At 40.2% G+C, this 23021-nt stretch overlaps 1 protein-coding gene across 18 annotated transcripts in view; it reads left to right on the forward strand.

Annotated features, from left to right (window-relative positions):
* Positions 1-5414: 5414 nt before the first annotated feature.
* Positions 5415-23021, forward strand: part of cadpsa (Ca2+-dependent activator protein for secretion a) — a 121418-nt gene continuing 103811 nt past the window's right edge. For 8 of the 18 annotated variants that reach the window (XM_036211915.1, XM_036211921.1, XM_036211914.1 and 5 more), the window contains exons 1-2: positions 5416-5639; positions 5714-6192. In XM_036211915.1, the coding sequence (XP_036067808.1) occupies positions 5848-6192 (345 nt within the window). In that variant the 5' untranslated portion in view covers positions 5416-5639; positions 5714-5847. Of the gene's footprint in view, positions 5640-5713; positions 6193-23021 lie in introns of all 18 variants that reach the window. The other 10 variants (XM_036211923.1, XM_036211925.1, XM_036211920.1 and 7 more) reach the window with 3 other exon arrangements.

Genomic DNA, 23021 nt, shown 5'->3' on the forward strand with positions numbered 1-23021 from the left:
AACTAAACACCCAATATACATACTGTATATATTTTTGCAGATAAATGACAAAAGAGTTTGTGCCAACAACAAGAATATGTTGTTATGGGCTGCAGAGTCATGTAGATTTCCTCCAGCACCTTTTTTTGCACAAAGGATTTAGCTGAAGTGAGTATGTGCTGATACAGGGCTGAAGAGAGTGGGAAGTGTTATTGACAAAGATCTCTCTGTCTGCCCTCTTCTATATGGAGCCCGTTAGGCAGTCCAGGACAGAACTGGCTCTGGTTACCAGTGTGATTTTATTTTTGTCTTTGAACATGCTGCCCCCCTGCCCAGCATTCAATGGTGTGGAGGACCACTGAAGCCCCCACAGAGCTATCAAAGGTCCTGCACTCACCAAGGGACCTCGGCCTCCTCAGTAGTTGGAGGTGACTCTGGCTCTTCTGGCGACCTGCTGACAGAACGGTTAGTGCTTCAGGTAAATGAGGAGGTTTCAACATCAGAGCCCTGAATGTCTATCAGTGAATGGTGAATGGAAGCCCAGCTGAAGTTAATCATTATTTTCTTGGTCTTGGTGCTGCTGAAATGAAGGGGGGACTGTGTGCACCAGCTGACAGTGTGAATACTGACGGCTCTCCGCTGGCCGTTATCCGCCAGTGTTGTGCAATCTTACAAGATTACTGCTCCACAAAAGCAATTGCATAATGTGACTCCTGTATTTTCAAGTAACTTCTGAAATTTGCATTTGAAGAACTTACAAGAAAGTGACAAATGTAATTCAGCGCAGGGCAATATTAGAATGACTGCTAATAATATTGTATATTTTGGTGAAGCGGGTAGAAAATATTGGAGGACCAACTTTAATCAGTTTGGTCCATACAAGAGAAAACTACTTTGAACAAAGACGGATCAAACAGACATCTAGCAACATGTGTACTAAATCAAACTAACCTATCAAAGAGAGATAAAACTATTGTGTGCAGAAGCAGAATCAAAAATAGTGGACTAAAAAAGGACTAAACTCAAAACACAAGTGTCAAAAAGTGTCTATGAAACCTAATAGTAAATTTGGCTCAATAATTTTAGTTTAAATTAATGAAAAAAAGTCTTAAAGTGACAGACAACAAGCAGATTTTTTTATTTTGTTGCTCTTTTAATGATGTTTTATGGTCTAACAACTGCTTTGAATAATTACTTTTTTGGGGGGTTATTGATCTGAAATACTAGTTAATGAACATGTAATAGGCATAAGTAAAACATTACTAAAAAAATGCAATAGCTTCAACAATAAATGGTGTTAAGGTATGTTAGTATGAGATACTCTTTAGAGAATTGAGAGAGTTTCAAGTTAATTAGGTTCATTTAAAAAGTGTTGTTTTTTTTTTAGTGGCAGATTTTGTGCAACAGAACTGCAAATCCCTGTTGTTTTTCAATTAGTTTCCTTAAACAAGTGCTGCAATCACCTCCAAAATATTTGTTTAAATAATAGGGCTGTGAACATTAACACATTAACGTATGCAATTAATCAAAAAGAATTAACGCATTAATATATATGTATTAACGCGAATTAATCTAAGAAGCAGTCCTTCGCTTTATACTGGGTTCAGGTTTCCATGGCATGCATTAAAACATTTTGTCGGGTATTATCCCTCTTATACCATGGCCACTTACAAAAGAAATAAATATTCAGTTGTTTTTTTAGTACTTTATTCTTGCTATTTTTTTGGTTTATATCACTTTTTCACAAAAAGCGGATTATATGATCCATGTTCTGTGCCATGTTGTTCAAATAAATTTTACCTGGTAAACATTGCGATTAATCGTGATTAATCCCAACACAAAGGCACGATTAATGCGATTTTTTTTTGTTATTGATAGACAGCAGTAATGAAAAATAAATGTTCTAAATGTAAAGTTTTGTGTGATTTCATATTATGATTAATCACAGATAAGAAGTGGTTGGTAAATACTTAGTCTTAAAAAAAATGATAGCGATTAATGGTGATTAATTTTTTCCAGGTTTGCAATTAATGAATTTTTTTTTTAAATCAATTCCCAGCCCTAAAAAATAAATAACATCAGCTCCGTTGGAATTTTCCAGTCCATTTAAACAGCCAGGATTCTTCCAAAGCTGGACAGAAAAGGGCAGACATGCCCTCACCTGATAGCACAGAAAATGAAAGTGTACAATAGCACATACTGCTGTTTGCATGTTCAATTAGGATGGGTCAACAATCTGTATTTATACAGTCTTTGCTATGAGAGGAGTTGCAATTGCTACCATTTTAATCAATACGCTGCTGCTACTTTGAGAGACGTAGGTTGTCAATAAAACAGTAAAAAACAAACAAATATTGTTTTCTTAAGTGTCGGGTAAGTTACTCTTGACTGATTGAGGTATGCACGTAAGAATTTGACAAACACTAGAACAAAGAATGATCTCTTATAAGTCAAAAAGAGAGACAAGACAGATTCATGAGTTAAAACGTTTTCACATAGGAAATAAACTGTGTAGAAAACTCACAGCTTGTCCTATAAGGACCCTCAGCAGTCTAAACTTGCCAAGTTTGTTTTGCTTGATTTTTGCAGTTTTCCTGCTTCACCTACAGAGGTATGAACACCAGATCAGTAATCTCTGAAGGCATCAATACTTACTGGAGTTTACTCCACCCACCTGTTGTTCCAGAGACGGGTGACTGAACAGGACAAAGTAAAGTCAGTTGTTTTTATTGGTCTACCCAACTGCAAGTAAACCAAAAAAAAAAACTCCAAATCATGCAAGAATTCAGGCTGTAATGACATCTTTTGAACCCCTTCACCCCTACTTATGGTTGCTATGAATGGAGAATAAGGGAAAAACAATTATTTTTGTAACTAAGCTGCCCATTCACAAAAACTAAACAGCTTATAAGTTTGTTTGTACTTAAGGTAAACTTTTGAGCATGGGAGGCAATAAGAAACTCCTGAAAACAGATCTCCAGTGGTCATTTGAGGGGCTGCAACACTGCATGCTTCCAGGGTGACTTCAAAGTCAGTACAGGAATGCAAAGGATTTATGTGACCTAAGGAGGCCCTCACTTCCCAAACACCCCTTCAGGATTTGCTTATCGTAATCACTGGTCAAATGGTTGCAGCACCTGCAGGGAAAAAGTTTCCTGTATCATCAGCTCACGTGGTCTTTATAACACATAGAAATCATGCTTGTTGAATGTATGGTAATCTTTACAAAATATAAGGAACAACCCCAAAGGCCTTGCAGCTTGCTGGCACACATATATCAGCTGAAGCTTGGCATGGAAAATGCTGACTTCACCCCGCAAAGCTCTTTTCCTGTTGAGCGTGGAGTTAGACAAACAGTAAGAGGTCCTGCCTTACATTTAGGTCAGGAATCTGCAACCTGCAGCTCTGAAATATTCTCTATTTTATTCCTCCATTGTGGCTTTTTGGATTTAATGATTATATGCGTAAATAGGTTTGTTAGTTTTTTTTTTGTGTTATGATGTTACTTAATTAGTTTTTTTTTGCATCACTGTTGACATTACACTAAATCAAGAGGCTTTGTGTGCTTTACCACTCCTCCAACATACATGCACGTCAAATAACTGATAGTATGATGGTAAAAGATTAAGTGCATTTTAATCATAAATTCTAATCTTCTGCTGCACAATCTACACCTATTGTCAGGGTCGTATTTTAAAGAAAAATAGAAAATGATTGCTTACTAAAATCATAACAATACAAAACACCACATCTGACTTGGCTTTCTTTTATTTTTAATTCAAGTAAATCTGCAGCAGCAGGAGGTTCTTTTCATTTTGAAAAGAGAAGGAATAGCCTATATGTGAAAGAAAATAAATCTGCTTCAAACAGAAAAAAACAACATGTGATAATTAAGTTATTGTAAATATTTCAATGCTACATTTGAGAAATATATGGGTTAATGATTACACACAAAAAACATTTTTTTCTAAATGGGGAAGTGGGATTTTGCAACTCTTGCTGAGTTTTGGTCGGTAAGAAACTGGACCAAATGGCTTATTTAGAGTTAAAGATTGCAGAGCCATGGAAACTTGGGTGAAAGCATTGATATCAATATCACTGGTTTTACATGGTGTATAGCAGGAATGAAATGTGATTTTTAAATATTAGAGCGATATTTTTTGGAAACAGCCAATTTGCAGCTATTTTAGGGCAATTTTGATTTTCTGCTGTCAGAAACAGGATGCTAAACTTTGTTTTGGAGGTTTATGAAAATCTTTTATTTGATTGAATGTTAATATCATTTAATTTATTAATTTAAAACGCACCTTTCACCATCAGCAAATGAGGCTTAAAGTGCTGTACACGAAAAACAGCACTTGTGATCTTTTTTATATGAATGCACCTGCCTCATGTCTTCAAAAGTTGGACAGTGTTTATCACTCTTCCTTACGGTTCATATCCAACTGTAAAGCAATGACACATCACTGTGAACTGTACAAGCGAGTGGGATGGCCTTCTCTCTCCAGTAGGAGGCAGTACCATTGGCATATTTTTATTTACAAAGCTTTGGCTGGATTACTGCCTCCCTACATTTGTGAATTACTTAAACACAGAAACCTTCCCTCCCACTCCCTACGATCAAATGACCAGTTGTTGTTGTCTGTCCCATTTGCCCGCACAGAGTTTGGGAAGAAAGCATTTGTTAACGCAGCCCCCTTGGCCTGGAACATTTTACAAAAAGGTTGGAGACTAATTGAACTCCCATCATTACAGGTTTTCAAGGCCAAGCTCACAGAAAAACAAAAGTCAACAGAATGCTGTAATTGTTTCTTTTAATCACCTTTCTATTATTTTAATCCATCATATTTTATGACTCCACATATTTTAGGTTTATATGTATTGCTAACATGTAACAGCATTTTAAATGTTTTATTGTCTTAATGTTTTATTGTCTTAATGTTTTATTGTCTTTATGTTTTGATGTATTTTTAACTGTGGCTGCCTCTTGGCCAGGACTCCCTTGCAAAAGAGGTTTTAAATCTCAATGGGACTATCCTGGTTAAATAAAGGTCAATAAATAAATAAAAACAAGACATTACAAACATAAAAATTAGAAAAATTTAGAAAAATAAAAAAAAATGTAAAATCAAATAGTTTTTTTCTCATTTATGAACTCGTGGCCAAAACTTAAATCGCATCTTCTGTTTTTGTTGATATAGCAGTAATTATTTGTATTTAAAAATATAAAAATGTTTTAAATATCTAAACACAATAATGTTTTCCTAAAGATCATCATGTTTAAATGTCATATTAAACTCAGAGTTTTGGGAAAAAAACTGTGTTGGATTAATCAACACATTATTTGTTCTTTTTGTATCTTTTTTGTGCGTTTTTTTTTTTTTACAATATTTTTTAGTGTAGCCAACATATACTTTTTTTTCAAAATAAAAGCCCTCGTGGACACGCGCAGACGCTCATCCTCATTTGCGTGTTTCTTCCTTGAGACGATAGGCGGCGGGCTTCAATTTTGAAAGGCGCTCGTGCTGGGTTCCGGTCGCGCGTGAGCTCAGCTGGATCATCAGGTGGTCGCGGATGCGTCCACAGGTGTCGGGTTTCAGAACAGCGGTCAGCACCGCGCCCTGCCTCCCCGCGCACCATTTCCTGCCCCCCTCCCGCGGGTAAGGCCGTCCCTCCTTCGGAGCAGGGGTCAACAGCTGCTGGACCGAACTCGCTCATTTGTAATCTTCTGCAGGGACCGAAGCCGCCTCCTTCCTCTGGTGAGCAGCTCCTGAGATTTCTCCCTCTGGGGGGGCTCCCTGCGAAGCGGCTCGGCATCATTTGCCCCCCCCCGCCAGAACAGCAGGTGTAATCACCTAAAAAAGCAGCATGTTGGATCCGTCTTCCAGCGAGGAGGAAGGGGATGAAGTCCTCGAGGTGGAGCGCAAAGAGGCGCCAAAGAGCGGCGGGGCTGCGCGGTTGTCGCCGGCCCGAGGAGCCGACGGCCGCGGCGGCGCGGGGGTGCAGTCTCGCGGCCGCGGGGCCCCCTCCGCCCGCCCCATAAGCCCGAGCCCGTCGGCGGGCAGCGACAAGGAGAAGGAGGACCTGGAGAAGATGCAGAGGGAGGAAGAGGAGAGGAAGAAGAGGCTCCAGCTGTACGTGTTTGTGATGCGCTGCATCGCCTATCCGTTCAACGCCAAGCAGCCCACGGACATGGCCCGGAGGCAGCAGAAGGTGAGCGCGCGCCCCCAACTCTAATGTGGTTAAAGTGTGAAACCAACTGTTGCTTCCGCTCTTGCGGCGGAGGAACATTCAGGAAAATCTAGTTCAGCCTCATCCGCCTCAGCTGGATCTGATTTCCGTGTTCCGAGCGCGTGCACGCGGCATGCTCAGGTGATCACAGCCTTAAACACCTGAAGGCAGAGGCCGGGAAACCCCGCACATTCACTCGCGCGCTGCTTTAAACTTAAGCTAAAGTCAGGTGAGTTTAAAACCGAAAAAATCACAGTGACAAGATGATGCTCTTCATCACTAGTCACGCGTGACCACCCCAGCTTCCTCTGACGTTTCTACTGAACTTCAGCTGTGACACAGGTTTGACCCCGCCCCCTGTCATCCACAAGGGTCATTGATAAAGATCCAACTGGAAAACTGTCTGCCCGCAGTGTTCTTATTTAATGAAGTTGATTAAAAAGATAAGTAAAACAGAACTAAGAAGAGATTTCAGATTTTATCCTTTTTTATTGTTTGAAATCTTAAGAGTCATTTGGTTCATTTGATTTTGGTGCAAGTTTTGAGTGATGAAGATTCAGCACAACACTTGTTTGTAACTCACTGTGAAACTTTTGGTTTGCAGATGGTTAATGCAGGTTTAGGAGCTCAGTCTCGCCTGTGTGTTCTTTTTCAGTCTTCTGCACTGTCATGGATTAGGGTCAAGCTGAGGCCTGTAGAGGCTGAGATGAAACATTGACAGGTCCAGGAAAAATGTCTTAATATCACCTGTGCTCGAATATACTAAGGTTGTGGTTGAGTCTAAACATTTTTTTTCTAGAAGACTGATGATTTTAGTGATCCTTGATGTTCTTGTTGGCGAATGCTTCAATCCTTTAAGCTACATACATATGCGTTCAAAAACATGCTAGTATGTCCATTCTTGAAAGGACATTTATGCAATTTTGTTCACAGTGGACAAGCAGGGAGGGTTTTTTTTTTCTGCTGTCCGCTATACCTGCGGTTGAGAGGCTTGGTGCAAAATGTCAAATGCCCTTGTTTCCTATGAGCAGTCCGGTTTGATTGGATCCTGCTGGATGATCTCCGTTGTTGTTGCTTTTCTAGTCGTCGCACAACAGTGACGCGATTAACGCATGCACCGTGAAAACAAACCGCTCAGTGGAAGTGAGGCTTGGCTAAGTGGAAACACTCACCAGAATTAACTGGACTGTCCCGTACCGGACTGTTCAGTGGAAATGAGGCTCAAGCGTTCAGTCTGCCCTATCCGTAGGCTTGCGACTAGTGAGGACATGACACTACGGCAGCACCACTTGAACGACTTAGTGTCGAGATCTGCTCGGGCTCTACATCTTTTTGCTTTCATTTTACGTTTCCTTTTGTAACCTGAAGTTCTTTTTCCACAATCCTATGTCACGTGGTGGCCAATCCAGTAATATACATCAATATTCCAATGGTCTGGATCAATTACAATCTTCCGTCACAAGCTCCCATACCGATCTGGAAGGCTGAACACACATGGTACCTACACCAAATCACAAAATGCAAACTGTTTGGTTCAATTCAAGGATTTTTGCAGTGGAGGTTACCATCATTTCAGAGGAGTAGTTTTGGTTTCTTTATTTGAAAAAGAAACCCAGACTTTGTCAGACTCGTCTCTGCAACTAGATTCACCAGATAAACCAAATCTATAAGTCACTACTCAATAAAAATATGTGATTGGTTAGTTTTATCTGGATTGAGTGCCACGTTTTTTGTATGTATATCCTGACAATGGAAGTAAAAACTTGCATAGCTATGCATGGATGCAAGAGTTTTGAATGCAGAAGCCCAAAACATGCGCTTTCACTCGTTTACATAGATTTTTCATTAGAAGTGGTAGCTTGAATGTGTGTTGTCCAGTGTGGCGTCAGTGTTGCTTTAAAGGTTTTTGCTATCAGGGTAAGATGCCAATAGGGACTTTGCTGTCTCTTCTAACTTTAAATGTGACAATGAAGCTTCATCAGAACTTCAGGTGAAAGATCCTCAAGTCTTCATCTGGTTGCCAGATGTCACTGGTCTTTGTGAGACTTAAGCCTTGAAGCTTTGGTTCATGTTTTTAGACAGAAGGTTTCAGAAATTCAGATTGCTACATCTGTGTTCTTCAGAAACTTGTTTTTCACCATATGGTTCCAATAAAACCTTAAGGATATTTGCGCTGAGAACAGTGTATGTTTTAGTAAAAAAATCCAAAAACATTTAGTCATAGTCATTTAGTAAAGTTTTATATTAAAACTTGTCAACACTATTTCAGTATTTGCCTTTTTTAATCATCTACCTTAGTGATTGATAGTTCTTATCCTGATGGTGCTACCTTAGCTGCAGGTCGTCAGATGGAAGATGTTGGAGTACCCCTCGCAGGTTAGGTAGGGGTTTACATATCAGGAGTCTTCTGTTCACATGTGAGGGAAGGATGGAGTGACCAATGCATCCATGCGGCATCAGTCTTTGTGGGTGTGTTGTGGTTTGAAGGCAAAACTCCCGGTTTACTGGTCTATCTATGTTCCTACCCTCACTTCTAAGCTCGGGGTTATTATGAACTGTTAAGATCACCAATAGAGGCTCAAGAGGAGCCACATTAGACTCTTTGGACATGTGAAGTGAATGCCACTTGGATGCCTTTTCTAGTAGGGGATTATAGGCATGTTCAATTGAGAAGAGAGGATAGATTATAACTCTCTGTTAGCCAGGGAATGCCTCAGTATCCTGGCTCCCATGATGGATGGATATGTAACGTTTATTATGTCAATGGAACGTCGCAGCCCTAATAAAGTGCAGCTTCCATTGTTAACCGGATCCTCTGAAAATGTAATCTAAAACGGCTTTAGGGGATGTTTTTCTGATTATTTGGCCCCAAGGATTTGAGAATTATTGACTTGAACACGATCCTATCACAGAGATCCCACTGGGTTGGGATTGTTGCAACACTTACCAAAATAAAAGGAAAATTATTGTTTGGGTTCATGAATCATTCAGCCTGTAATAATTAAGTCTTCAGTTTGAACCCTGCACCCAGAGCAGAGTTGGTAATTAAGTCCACTGCGCCTTGATGCAAAATTGTTCCAAAAAGCTTAGCTTAGTTTGCATGAAATATGCTGATTTCTGACCTGGTTAGTTGTCTAAAACTGCTTGCTACATTTGTTTGTCATGAACCCACACACGCACAATAGAGAAGCTAATACAACTGAGTTCAGTGTCTTGCCTTTTGACTAGAAGGAGAATCCAGGAATTGAACCACCAGTCATGCAGTTGGTTCTACAGCTGCCAATTTTTTATTTCATTAAAGAGCAGAAACAAAGCTGTTTAATCTCCTTAAGCACACAGATATGATCATCCTTCCGCCCTCACAAGTGCTGCCCGTGGTTTCTATCTGTGGGCAGGAACAGCTGATCAGAGTAATGAGTCATATATTCATACATTGGAACACGTGCAGAAAACAGTAAAAAGAAGAAAAAAAACCTCATCATCTTTGATTCTGTGCACTCGTGATTGTGTTCACCTGAAGAAGACTGAATGGGACTGGAAGACTGATGAAAATGAGGGAAGGGCAGAACTGGACTCTGCTGTTGGTTTGACATTTGACTGTTTATGCCCAGCCATGCAGTGTGGTTTTGAGGTGGTTAGGCCGCGGCATTATAGATAAGAGGTAGTTTATTCAGCTGTTGCACAGAGGTTGAATCGCGCAAATATACAAATGATCGAGCAGACAGGTAGTCTGAGGGAGAAAGAATATATTTGGGTTCCTTTGGGTAGACTTTCATGAATAACCCTGTATACTGGATATATTTATATAAAATTGTCAGCCAGCCCAGCGTTTATTTGAGACGGGTGTCTATTGGAGAGAGGTTTTTATTCCATGACAGACATAATGGCAACGGGTAATGGGTTCATTTTGTGGTTAATTTCTGTCAAAAATGTAGACAATTAGATTTATTGAAATCATGTGAACATTGTATTATGTTCTGATAAGTCCTGGCTGTGAATGTTTCTTTTCTCTTTGAAGCATCATCAATCTCCGTATCAAAAATCCTATCCTTTTCCATGCAAATCATTTTTCTGGAGACATGCTCACCTCCAGAACTGTCTGTCTTTGCTCAGTAATCCATGTTTAAACCATCCATCCATCTTCTTGACCGCTTCATCCCTTTCGGGGTCGCGGGGGTGCCGGAGCCTATCCCGGCTACTGATGGGCGAAGGCGGGGTACACCCTGGACAGGTCGCCAGTCTGTCGCAGGGCCCCATGTTTAAACCAGTTCTTCTAATTTGTCGCTGGCTTTCTTTGTACCTCCCCCTGGTAGTTGTTTCAATGTCACTCATCTGCTTGCACCTTTCTTGAATGTTTAGGATCCACTCAAAATATTGTGCAGAATGTTCTTTGTCATATACCACTGCACAAAGTTTAAAGGAGCTCAGTCACTAATACTATAGAGACCAGGATCTATAAGTAACGAACACCTGTCAGACATGGCAGCTATTAGAGACCGGCATCAATTGAAAGATGTACTGTAGATGCCTGAGCCTTTGGAGCCAGAACTTTCCAGAAACATTCCTACTGAAGAGCAACAAGAGTTCCTCAATGTTCCTGTCTGCATCCCAAAAAACAAACAAACAAAAAAACAGCAGTAGGAACCTACTCTTCACTCATAATGTTTTTTTAAATGTGGACCAGAGTGTGGCTTTAGTTTGGGTCTGCTGGGCTTTTAACATTTGAGTAGGGTGTAGAGTTCTGGTTGAGCTTTGTTCACCTCATGTCAATCGATTACGGTTGTGTGATGTTGTACCCTATGTAATGTCACCTTGTTCGGCCTCTTCAGTTTTTTTTTTTTGTCTTCCATATTTGATGAAGATTGATGATTTCTAAAGGTCGGACATCATTTCCTGAACAGCAGGATTAGTGTGATTGTTGAAGTGTGGGGTCAAGCTCATGAGATGTGATGTGTGTGATGCTTGTGGTGTTGTTATGGGATCTTTAGGGTTCTTCTGATTCCTGCAAACATCTGAAAGTCAAAACATCAACGGCTCATGTCAACATGTTGTTGTGGTGTCACAGTGCTGCGGTCCCATAGTCATGATTCCCCAGGGATTTCTGCTCTCTGGGGGTGTGTGAGGCAGAAGACTGGTGCAGGTTTGTTGACTGAGACAACATATGACAAGCCACATTTAACGCTTAAAGTAAAAACGGTAGAAGAAGCCTCCAGTTTCTTTTCCTGCAAAGTCAATATCTGTTCTACTAAAAAAAGAGGTCTGAAGCCTACAGCTCTCTTCTTTTCATGAGGAGTTTGAAAAGCAATCAGGGGGATCTTGAACGACAGGAAATTGATGAACTGCTCGGAGGACAAGGATAATGTTGATGAGGGAGAGACAAGCAGGATATTTTTGGATGTTCTGAAGTTTTTTGTTTAAAATCCTTTCAGGCTGTCGGGATGGAGAAATCTTGTCAGAAATGGGTATGAATGTGGTGCTGATATAGAGGTCCAATTAAAAACCAAACAAAGTGGAGCCAAGTCACTTCACCGAGTTACCACTGGGGGGTCACAAAATCAAGTTGGTCTGCGTAAACTTCTACAAATTAAATTTTTAGTTCTTAAACAGTGTTTTAGTAAAATCAAGAATACAGAATGCTCTTTAGGTAAAATGTCAGTAGATTTAGGGTAATCCTTAATTGAGAATTAATAATGAAGTTTTTATCAATCGAGATCCTAAATTGTGTGACAGGAAATGTAACTGTTTCACAGGAAGTTGTTTGAGGTAAAAGGTCAAGGCTGAGCCGACAGACTTGCTTTGTCACAATCATCAGAACGTTTCTCTCTCGTCAGCTCCATCTCTGAGGTTTTCAGGGGAGTGGGACGCTTCCTCAAAAACCAGACTTCATCATAAAGTACTTCACTGCTGGGACACTTGAATAAACCTCAAGAACAGTTTCAGACGGGGAACAAAACCTCACTTCACACCTTTAAACAGAAGCAGCCCTACCACAGTTGTAGTCTGCATGAACTGAAACTAATTAAAGCTGAGGCAGCAATTTGTTTTTATTTGACCTTTCATTTCCTCCTTTTTAAGAACCCAGGCATAATCACAGATCTGTGATCCACCCTTGAGGTTCTGAGATGCTAAAGCACACAATTGAAGTGATGTTTGGTGTTCACACCTTCAGCTTCATGTTGTTTTTGCTGAAAAACTGCAAAACTCACAGACCAAATAAAAGACAGTTCAGCATGGAGGTCTGTTTACCAGCAGAGAATGAGCTCGGCTGTTAGTTTTTTCATGTGGTTTGGGCGGCCGCTACAGCACAGCTCCTGTCAGCTGGGGTGTAGGTGGCTCTGTTGTGGGATAGAAGAGATTGTGCTTCTTTCTTCAAGCAGATTCTGTTTTTGTGTCTGAACCATTGAAAGTATAAGAGAACTGGACCGAATTACTCCTCCCCCCTCGCGTTCCAAATAGGAAGCACCCACTGCCTTCAAGAAGCCGAAATCCTATAGACTTCTATAAAGAAATAAACAGCTACTAATTCTATTTGTCAATATAACCATTATTGCTCTAATACCTTTTTTTTTTTTGCACGTTCTTGCTAATCTATTTTTTTCCATGATATATTGTTTTTATTGCAAGTCATTTAAGTTATAAATTGACCAATCAGATGCTTAAAATAAGCATTTGGTGCCTCAAATGTTTGAAATGATTGACAGATTCTCCCAAGCCCACTTTCAGTGTAAGGGGTGTGGACTTGAAACAAGCTTACTCCTGATTAGTGACAGTAGTTGCCATAGAAACGCTAATTGAGACCGACTTGGACCAATTACTACTTGCTAACCTCTTCTGGCTCCAAATGGTGGCATCTGTATCACAGAAAATACTGACTGAATTGATTTCATTTCACTGAAGCTGGAAGTAAAGCATTTTCTATGGGTGATGTCACACTGGCGCAGTCCTGTTCTTTTATACAGTCATTGGTCTGAAAAATATCCTTTTCTTTGTCCAAGACTGATATAGCATCCGTCAAGGGCTGCTTCAGCCTTCCAGTGTCTTGCTTTGTCCTTTACACATGTAAAAAAAAAAAAAAGCAATGTAGAGCTAAACCCCCTAGTTTACTGACACCCAATCAGGAGATCCCAGTCCAATCCAACTGTGGCAGGAGTGTCCAACTCCAGGTGTGGAGGGTCACTGCTCGACTTGTTGTTTTTCTGATAACCCTGACCAACAGTGTTGCCCTGACATACTTTCTGCTGGTTAGCTGAGTCGACCAATCAGTGACTGCAAATAAGAAGGGTTGTTTTTTTGGAGGGACAGCACAATATAGTGGCCCTCCAGACATGGAGGTAAAAACATGGCATGTTAAGTATGCTTAAAGTATATATTTTTTTCTGCTGATATCTGACGTATAAAGTTTACATTCCTTTGTGGTACCATAACAACAGACCTCTCCAATTTTTTTGAGTGAAATATGAATTGGTAGTGTTGATACCTCCCTAAATTTTTGCTGCTCAGGCGCTTTGATACCTTCATAATCATTGGGGTAGAATGGTAAAAGCAGAACAAGCAGTTGTTTGGACCCTTATCTTAAAGTCCCACTCCAACTATATTTTTTATCTATTGTAAACCTTTCCCAGTGCTCTTTTAATTATGATTTTGCATTACTTTGCCCAAATCAAAAAGCCTGTGTTGTTTTTTGAGACAAATTTTTTGCAGAGACAGGAGCTCATTAGAAAATGACCTCTGGGTTATGGGTGGTACTGTTGACGCAGAAGTAACCCTTCGTTAAATTCCCAGCATTCCTTTATTTATACTTTCTTCCCCTTAGCTTACATCTACTCACAACCCTAAGGGAATGGTTATGAGGAGCATCATCAGAGCAATGCAGCAGAACAGTTAAGAGCCAGATTAGAAAATGAAGACGTTGACAGATCTATTTGTCTGCAAGTGAACGATTGGAACTGGAGCAGAGCAGGGCAACTTTGGCAGTTGCTGCACCAAAAAACCTGAGCTTTTTCAAACACCGTATTTTTGTCTGCTCCTGATTCATCAAAGCTTAAATAAAAAAATACTCAGAATCAAAGTTTTAATCTTAAATTCTTAATAAAAGTTCTCTATCATAAGAAAAATGCTACAAGAACATGTTAAAAATACCAAAAGTAGTCATTGCCATGGGTAGGTCAATGTCTTTTTTTCTAAGTTCCAATTCTAAATCCTCCACTTTCACACAATAGATCCAAGAGCGTCTTCATTTTCTTTGTCTGAGCTGACTGAAAACTGTACTGCTGGATATCTCTGATATTGCTTGCCGTTTTTTTTTTTTTTTTCTTTTTTTTTGGGCCATTCTAACATTAGCTTGGGCTTGTGAGGTGCTTTTCACTAGTGGAATAGAATGTAAACAAAAGGCTGATGGGAAAATCAGTAGTCTTTAGCAGTAAGTTCCACACCGCACAAAATGCATCTTAAAAAAAAACAACAAAGGCTTTTTGATGAATAATTAATAATGATTGATAGTAAAAATACCACTGGGAACAATTTTGATCTGCAGACTTCGCCAGATCTCACCCCCCCACCCCCCCACACACTGTTTGTAGAACTTGAACTTCTGCCCATGGATGTTGACCTTCTTTAGTTCCAACCCCCCCACGCTGTCAACAATGGGATAACTGTGCAGAGCTTAGCCCTGGCCGCTGTGTAACCAGGCTCTAATGTCTATGTGCTCGCTGGGTGTTCCTGCAAGGCGTTTCCACCGGGGTGGATCAGCGAGGAGGATTGATGTGAACAAGTGTGTTAGTAACACAGTAAGAACAGATGAGACATCCAGATCAAGGGATAACATTTATTTTCTGGGTCACAATGACTTGTTTTAGAAAACTAATTTTGATTAAAATAGATACTTTCATTCTTTTTGTTGGTGCATTAAAATGCCACGACCTCTTTACTATTTATGATTTAAAAAAAACCCATACGTCTTTATTCAAACCCCCCTCTGTTATAGTTGTGTTATAGATTGAAGGCGCTGATTCTGTTACCACGGTTTCACACTTAGCTGCAAATGATCCTCAGCCATGGTTCTCAGCCAAAATGATGGAGGAGCCTAAGGCCACATTCACCCTGGTAGGTTTGGTCCTGGTTAAGGGAGGGGGCGGAGGTATTTATTAAGATTTATCAGAATTCTTGCCTTTTTTAACCGACTACATGAAAATGTTCTTGTTGTTTACACGAGAGGGAAGGATGGAGCTGGAGATGGACTGATCCCTGTTTCTACCCTCACCTGTGACTAGGGGTGTAACAGTTAACTGATGAATCGATTTAACCAGATATACAGTAAATTATATTCACAAAAATAATTTAAACTTGATTATCTTGCAAGAAATACAAGGAATCTGGAAAACTTCACTTGCATGGTTCAGGTATTTATCTTTCAGATCCATCAATATAACGCCCATCAAAATGATCATTTTCATGTTCCTAAATGTGTCACATAAAGGTCACAATTTAGTTTGCAATTTAGAGGGTGCAAAATTTGGAATCAATTTTCCCATCTGGCCACGAATGGCATATCAGACACTTCTTTAAAAAAAGGTTTAAGGCAATCCCTGTTGATAACTTGATTGTATTATAAATCCAAATGTTTTTGTTTTATTTTTATATATATGTGAAGTGTATAATTGTTAATGTTTAAAATTGTACTTTATGTTGATTTAAATTTTTATTAGGTAGAGGCTTTAACATAAGACCTCATGGGTTTTTTGCCTGCTTTTTAATGTATTTTTATTCCTGTTTTTTGCAATATCTTGTAAAAGTGCAAATAAAATAATAATAAAAAAAATCAAATTGAGTCACACTGGTGAAATTTTTGGTTAAAGATGTCCTGGATTAGTTTTAGGTGAATCGAATCATTTGAAAGGAACCAATATCAAGAATGATTCATATTGGCTACTACAAATGATGTTATGATTGGAGTTGTTGTCACACCCCTACCTGTCAGCATGAGACGTGGATTAGAAATGTGCAGTAAAGTCCAGCGGAGGACATGAGCTTCCTTCAGGGTACCTGGAGGTCTCTTTTAGAAGTACGGTAAGTGAATTTCAGCCAATCTGATGGAGCTGCTGCCACTCCTCCACATGGAGATAGACAAACCAGCTTTAGGTGGTTCTACATCTGGGAGAGGGAAACTTCACAAGCTAGGTGTGAGCGGAATGACCATATTGAAGGAGAATGGTCCAGAATCAGGACATTTGTTCCTCGTTTCCACTGAGCGGACCAGTACGGTATTTTGAGCGTTTCCATTATAAAAGGGACCCATTAGGCCGGGCCGCTTTGTACCTTTTTTGGTCCCTCATTGGTTGTAGGTCCATAGAAAAATGGAACGACCCAGTAAGGGCGGAACTACTGTAATCACATGATGGAATCCATTGATTGGTGGAAATGTATTACAACAACCGCAAGCATTTGACAGGCGCTTTTCCTGACTCCAGATCCAAGCTGAAAGTTTTTTCCGTTGCACTCTTCTTCACCTGCAAAGAGTATTAAATTCTTTGCATTCAGTATCTCCCCTTATTTGTGGGTGAAAGGGAACGGAAATTAACCTAATCCACGAATACGGAGAACCGCTTTAGTCACACCATTATGACGCACAGCTACGCCATCGGTCCACACCCCACATGCGGCTTGATGATCCAACGCTCAATATCCCTATATTCTTGAGGAAGAAGAATATAGAGGATGGATCTGTTAAACGTCTAAAAAAATCTTGAACTGAGTGACTAGCTGTTTAATTTGTTTTCTTTTTGGATGCTTTCTCGGTAGGGTTTTACTGCAGTGATCATCACTTTTCTTTATACATTGGCTCAATGTGCAGTTTTAACAGATTGTTTTGCAATATTTTTTTTTAAAGGGAAAGGAAACAACACCAAACAATACTTAAAATAAAACACTCTAAGTAATCCTCATCAAACAGCAATCTACACCCAGACGGTTTCCAAAGCCACCTCTACTGTGCACGTCTGTGTAGATCACACACACGTTGACCTGTGTTTGTTTGTGCTGCCAACCTGCTGTCAGCAGGGACAGCAGGAAGAGAACTGGTAAAAGAAACCAGGGTGAATGTGCTCCGAGGACCAGAGTGACCAGCAGCATCTATATTTATCTGCAGGTCATGCTGTGGAGGAGACTTTGCAGCAGACCTGGACACAGGTCCCCACCAGGTTACCATGGTGATGTGGTGAGGTGAAAAGAGAGGGACAAACCTCTCTGTGTGATCTGCAACTGCAGCTGAAGCATAGCACAGACATGCTCAGTCTGTCAGTGATAGAGATGTGTTTGAGTCTCGCTGCTTCCTGTGCAAATGAGCAGCTGTCGAAGCTGTCGGATTTTGTTCCTGGCATTTTGGTCTGCTGTGGTTCTGCCGTCTGCCTTTTGTTTCTATAAAATGTTAAAATCCCACTCTGATCTTCTTTTGATCTTTTGTAAAAGCGTTCCCAGTGGTTACTTAATTATGATAATGATGTTTTTAGCCTAAAATCTAAGAACTTGTGTTGTTTTCTTGGACATAGTTTTTACAGAGCAGCAGGAGTTCATTAGATATTCACCTCTTGAGTTATGGGCGGGACTGCTGCTGTGGAACAAGCCCGCCCCTACTTCCCATCATCCATCTGTATACACACTCTTGCTATTTTATGCACATAACTCAACATTACAGGTGCAACAAAGAATGGCGAGCAATATTGGAGTTATCCAGCCGTACAGTTTTGAGTCACATAGATGAGGAGTTTAAAGACGTACATGAATCTAGTAGTCTACAAGTGGATGCATCACAACGGAGAGGAGGAGGGAGCTTGTGGCCTGTCGATTGCAGCCTCTACCTTGCAGCTGGAAGCTTTTTCCAATGACATTTTTCTTCTGCTACTGATTTACAACAATTTGAATAACGAAATACTCAAAAATGCAATTTTAAGCATAATTTTAATATGTTCTCCATCATGAGAAAAATGCCTCAAGAACATGTTAAAAACACCAAAAACATAATTTTCATTAGAGTGGGTCTAGCTTTAAGCAGCGGGTTAGAAATAGCTGGTTACTGTAGTTTGGTTTGGTGCTGGTTCGTTAATCCTCATCAGCTCATTTTTGTTGCTCTTGAGCTGCAGAGATCCACAGCAGACTGGCTGTTAATGGATCTTTAGATGATGAGATTCTATCATTTCGTTCCCTCTCATTATCTTGTTGCTGTTGTCTTGTAATCGGGCCGCAGGGATTTGAACCCTCAGGTGAGACATGAGAGAACGAGACAATCGGGCCATCTGTCTGCTGTGTTCTGCGCCACAAACGGGCTACAGTGGATCCGCAGCTTCACTCATCGTCTTACTTTACCTCCATTTCATGTATCGTTTCTTAGCAGCTCAGCCTTGCAGACCAGTGTTAGATGTTCTTGGAGCAGAAATGTGCTTAGCCCACTGATCACACTGGCTCCGGGCTGCCATGACCTCCTCCACCCCAGCCTGAATCTGAGCCAGACTCCTCAGGTCCATACTGCTCTATGGATGGATGCAGGAAGGGCTGCAGAGGAAAATGGCCTGGAAAACTGCTTCAACAGGAAACATTTGGGAAGTTTGTACAGCAGTTCATTTGAGTGCAGAGGAACAATAATGAAACAACATCATCAGCTGTTGGACAGGGCTTGTAGAAATTTTTGCCAAAATTCTTGCCTGGAAAATTCTAGAATTGGGAGAGTGAATTTAGGGGACAGTAGAAACCTGGTGGGAATAACCAACTCTGGTGCTCATGTGCTTCCCTTTCAAAACAAAACCTGTTTGTTGAATTACAGTCCATATTGTCAAATTCTAAGTTCATAAAGCAAAGACTCTGAACCTGAGTTATATATCCAGAGAAATGCCCTGAAGCCTGGATGGGGGAAGCTGTGAAAACCCTTCCTGATTTAAGGACCAGAATTACTATCCAGACTGGGACTGTTATCCAGAAACACATCCCTTCTATTTCTGGATAAAAGGTCCCTCTGTTGCTAGGCGTCACTTCTCCTTCCATGAATCTTTGGGGTCTAAGGGATAAATGTGCTACAAGAAATGAAAAATCTGGAACTTTTATGAATAAAAATATTTATATATTTCTGGGAAAAAATGGTGTGAAGTTGTGTTAGAGGTAATGGAACCTTAAAAAAACATAGAAATTCAGGATTACTACAGCTTCTGTCAACCTTTTATAGAGAAAACCATTTTCTGCACATACTGACATGGATGAGAGGTTTAGGTTCTCTTAGTGTTCTTTGTCTTATAAATGCACAGATTTTGATTTAAAAAAAAAAATATGAGAAAAGAGACATTTTAGTGATGATGTAGAAGCAATTATTTGATACTAAATGTGGTCAAGGACAAGAAAATGACTGTAGTAAAGAAGGCTGTCTCTGTCGTAGCTATATTTCTGGAGCTTTTGAAGTGAATTGTTCTAAAATGAATGAGGAAAACCTTGAGCTTTCTCTTTTTAACCTTGTTTTTCCAAAATAGTATCTTCAGTCAGAGGCTTTCTCATATCTGTTTTTGAAGTGACTGCTTCAGGAGAACAGCAACCACCACCTACAGTGACACTAAAGAACGTTTGGAAATGAGTGATCACAGCCCCTGAAGTTTCCTGTTAGTGATTTCTAACTTGTTTTAGACTTAAATTGAATCCAACAGGCTGCCTTAGCCGACGATGGACACTATTCATTATCACTGATGATAGATTCATTATCTTGGCGTCTTTGACTGAGCAAACATCCTTGAGTCTCCCTTCTGGACACCTGGCTGGGTTTTATCTTCATTAAGCAAGATTAAGGATGGAAACCGGATCAACTCTGCAAACATCAAGGCTTCTTTATGTTAGGAAACAAAACCTGTCATTAGGAAAGTTCCTAGAAGTAAATTGCAAACCTCCCAGATTCCCTGAACAGTTAAAGATGTTCCTCAGAATCTTCATCAGAATGCTTCCTCTGGAGCATTCATCAGAGTGACTCTGCAGGACTCTGTGGTTCTGCTGAACCTGCTGCTCCATCATCATCAGATGAAGATGTGGATCGTTTCATCTGCACGTTTGTTACCTCTCATCCTCAGTGCGTTGTCGCGGTGTGGTTGAAAGGATCAGAGGTGTCTGGTTTCTGTCTTCAAAGGCTCTTTTTGTGTTGTGTTTGTGCGTCGCTGTGTGTAAATGTTTGCATGTGTTGCGGCTCAATGGTGTCTGCATAATTCATGAGAACAGCATGTAGGCTGCTAGTAATGATGAAAGGCCCCGTCAGTGGGCCTGCTGCGGTTGTGCATGCACGTGCACACACCTGCAAGGACGCACGCACGCATGAATATGCAGCATGCAGGTGTTTACCCCTCGCACGTGTGCACTGAAAGTGCATGAGGGGAGCGTAATTACACTGTATGAGTCAGTCCTTTTGTTTAAACTTTAACATGCAGCTCGTTACTGCAGCCTGCAGGGGCGGAGCTGAGCACGGCGTGCCCATGACCTGTTTCAAGCACCTGTTGCACCCCCCCAAAACGATCATTCATTCAGCAGAACTTCTGCTGTTCATGCATTACTTCATTTGAGGAGCAAGCAGTGGACTTAGAATGGACTTAGTGGACATGGGAGTGTGTCACAGCTTCTATGAATTTTGGTGAACGGCTTCTAAGTTGGTCCAGGTATCGTGATTTACCTTTTACAGTCTCGCTGTTTCAATGAGTTTTTTTTACCATCACACCATGTTCTGTGCTCTGATTGGTTGTTGATCTTGTCACTCAATCTTTCACATTGTGTGTCTCATAGAGAAGTGAACTTTCCAGAGTTCCTTAAATCTTCATGATCAGATCTTATTCTATAATACTGGCCTAAATATTCTAAGAAAGTTTGGACTTGGAGAGTTTAAATGAGTGAGAAAAGTGTGAAAATGACTGTCTAATAAGTGTATAAAGTGTGAAGGGTTTTACAGACTTAAAACACCTGTAATCTAACTTTTCAGATTTAGTTATTTTTATTTGTTATTTTTTTAATCCTCTGCAATAAATGACGTAACACTCTGCTCTATATAGAGAACACCATGGGTCAGTCGGGTCTATAACAAGGCCATTATCATTCCTTCACCACACTTCACAGTGACTCGTCTCCTCTTTGGTTTCAAAGGTTTCACTATACTAGGCTCCAGATGTTTTAATGTAGTTATAAGTCTTCTGAGTTTTCATACACTTAGTCATTAACAAACTGAAGCCTTCCGCGCAGTAAATTTAGACATCTCCCCTGTCCTCTCTCATGGCTGATATTCTACTTGATCACTTTAGATTTAAGATGACCACATTCTGAGAACAATTTCATTGCAAACTTTGAGCTAAAAATGTATTTTTTGTCACAAAAATAAAACACTGCAAAGGAAGAATGAGTATCACACCAGTACCTAAAGTCGAGGTGCTCAAGAGCCGGTGCCCTAAAGTATAAAAGAAAAGAGAAGTCTTGTTTTTTTTTCAAATTCAAGAAAATAATTGTTCTGTTTTTGTTTTGTTTTAATACAAAACTAAGATTAGATCATTCAAATATACAGATATTATCTGCTGGTTGTGTGAAAGTCGTTTGCATTTAAACACAAGACTAATACAAATAGTGATTTCTGTATGTCAACTTGGTAAATTAAGAAAGATCTTGGTAATCTCTTCATAAACTTGGAATGGTTCACCCCCTCATTCCTCATTAGCTGCAGCAGGTTATCTCCATAACCTTTTCCTGTCACATCCCCTCAACTCTTGCGTTGCCTCCTGACTTTAGTCAGACTCATTAAAGGCTGATGCTACATATGCTTTTGATGTTGATGTGAGCTGTGTGTGTGTTTGTGTGTTTGTGTCAGCAGCAGATCTTCCCCAGATGAGCACTTTCTCAATCCTTTGTTGCTGCTCTGCACGGTAATCTGGGATTATGGAATGTCTGAAGTTATGTCACTGTCAGCATGTTGATGTCAGGATTTCTGTGTGTGAGCGCTTTTCTCTAACTGGGGCTTTTAGTCTAAAGCTGTCGTTTTTGGTTGGGATAACTGAATCAGAATTCCTGCTTTTTCTTCCACTGGCAGTCAGATGAGATGTTCACTCCTGTCTGACGTGGTGGTTGTGGATTAAAAGACTCTTCTGTTTGACTGCTTTTATGGTGTGTGAGCTGCAGGACTACAGCTGAGATAATCTGTCCATTTTCTACATCTGTTCTTTCTGTCATGGGGGGCTGAAGCCTCAGACAGTTTTCTCTCCAAGCAAACTGAGACTAAATGTGTGGAGAAAAGCGTCCCGTATGTTCGGAGGACACGACAAAGCTGTAGGATTTGGTTTTCTGCTCTCAGCCATAAATGTTGGATTCAAAGCCCGCCCTGCCCCCACCTACAGGTTAATGATCTGGTTAATGAGGTTGTTAAACCTCCAAAGACATTAGATGACTGATGCTCCCCATCTCTTAAATATTTGGTCCAAGCGTTTTTTGCAGCTGTTTCACTATACTTAAATTTTTGTGTATTATTTGATATCAAACGTATCATTAACACTGCTTCACGCAGACCTGCTTTTGTGCTGGTCATTATGGTTTGGACAAACATCACTGGTTTTAGTGGTCATTGCTCAGCCAGCTTTAATGAGTGATAAGCTTGTGGTGTGCAATAAAAATGTTCAATCTGCTGCCCTGCCGTAAAATAAAATTACTGCTTTGTATTTTTCATTTTGGATTTGCATAGAAATTCTGCTCACGTGGAGGCTAAAGTGTGTGCTAAACAAAATAATCTTTCAGAAATATTCAGCAGTTTTTAAAATTTTGAACAGATAACT

Source organism: Oryzias melastigma, linkage group LG5 (genome assembly GCF_002922805.2).
Source record: "Oryzias melastigma strain HK-1 linkage group LG5, ASM292280v2, whole genome shotgun sequence".
Classification (NCBI taxonomy): Eukaryota; Metazoa; Chordata; class Actinopteri; order Beloniformes; family Adrianichthyidae; genus Oryzias; species Oryzias melastigma.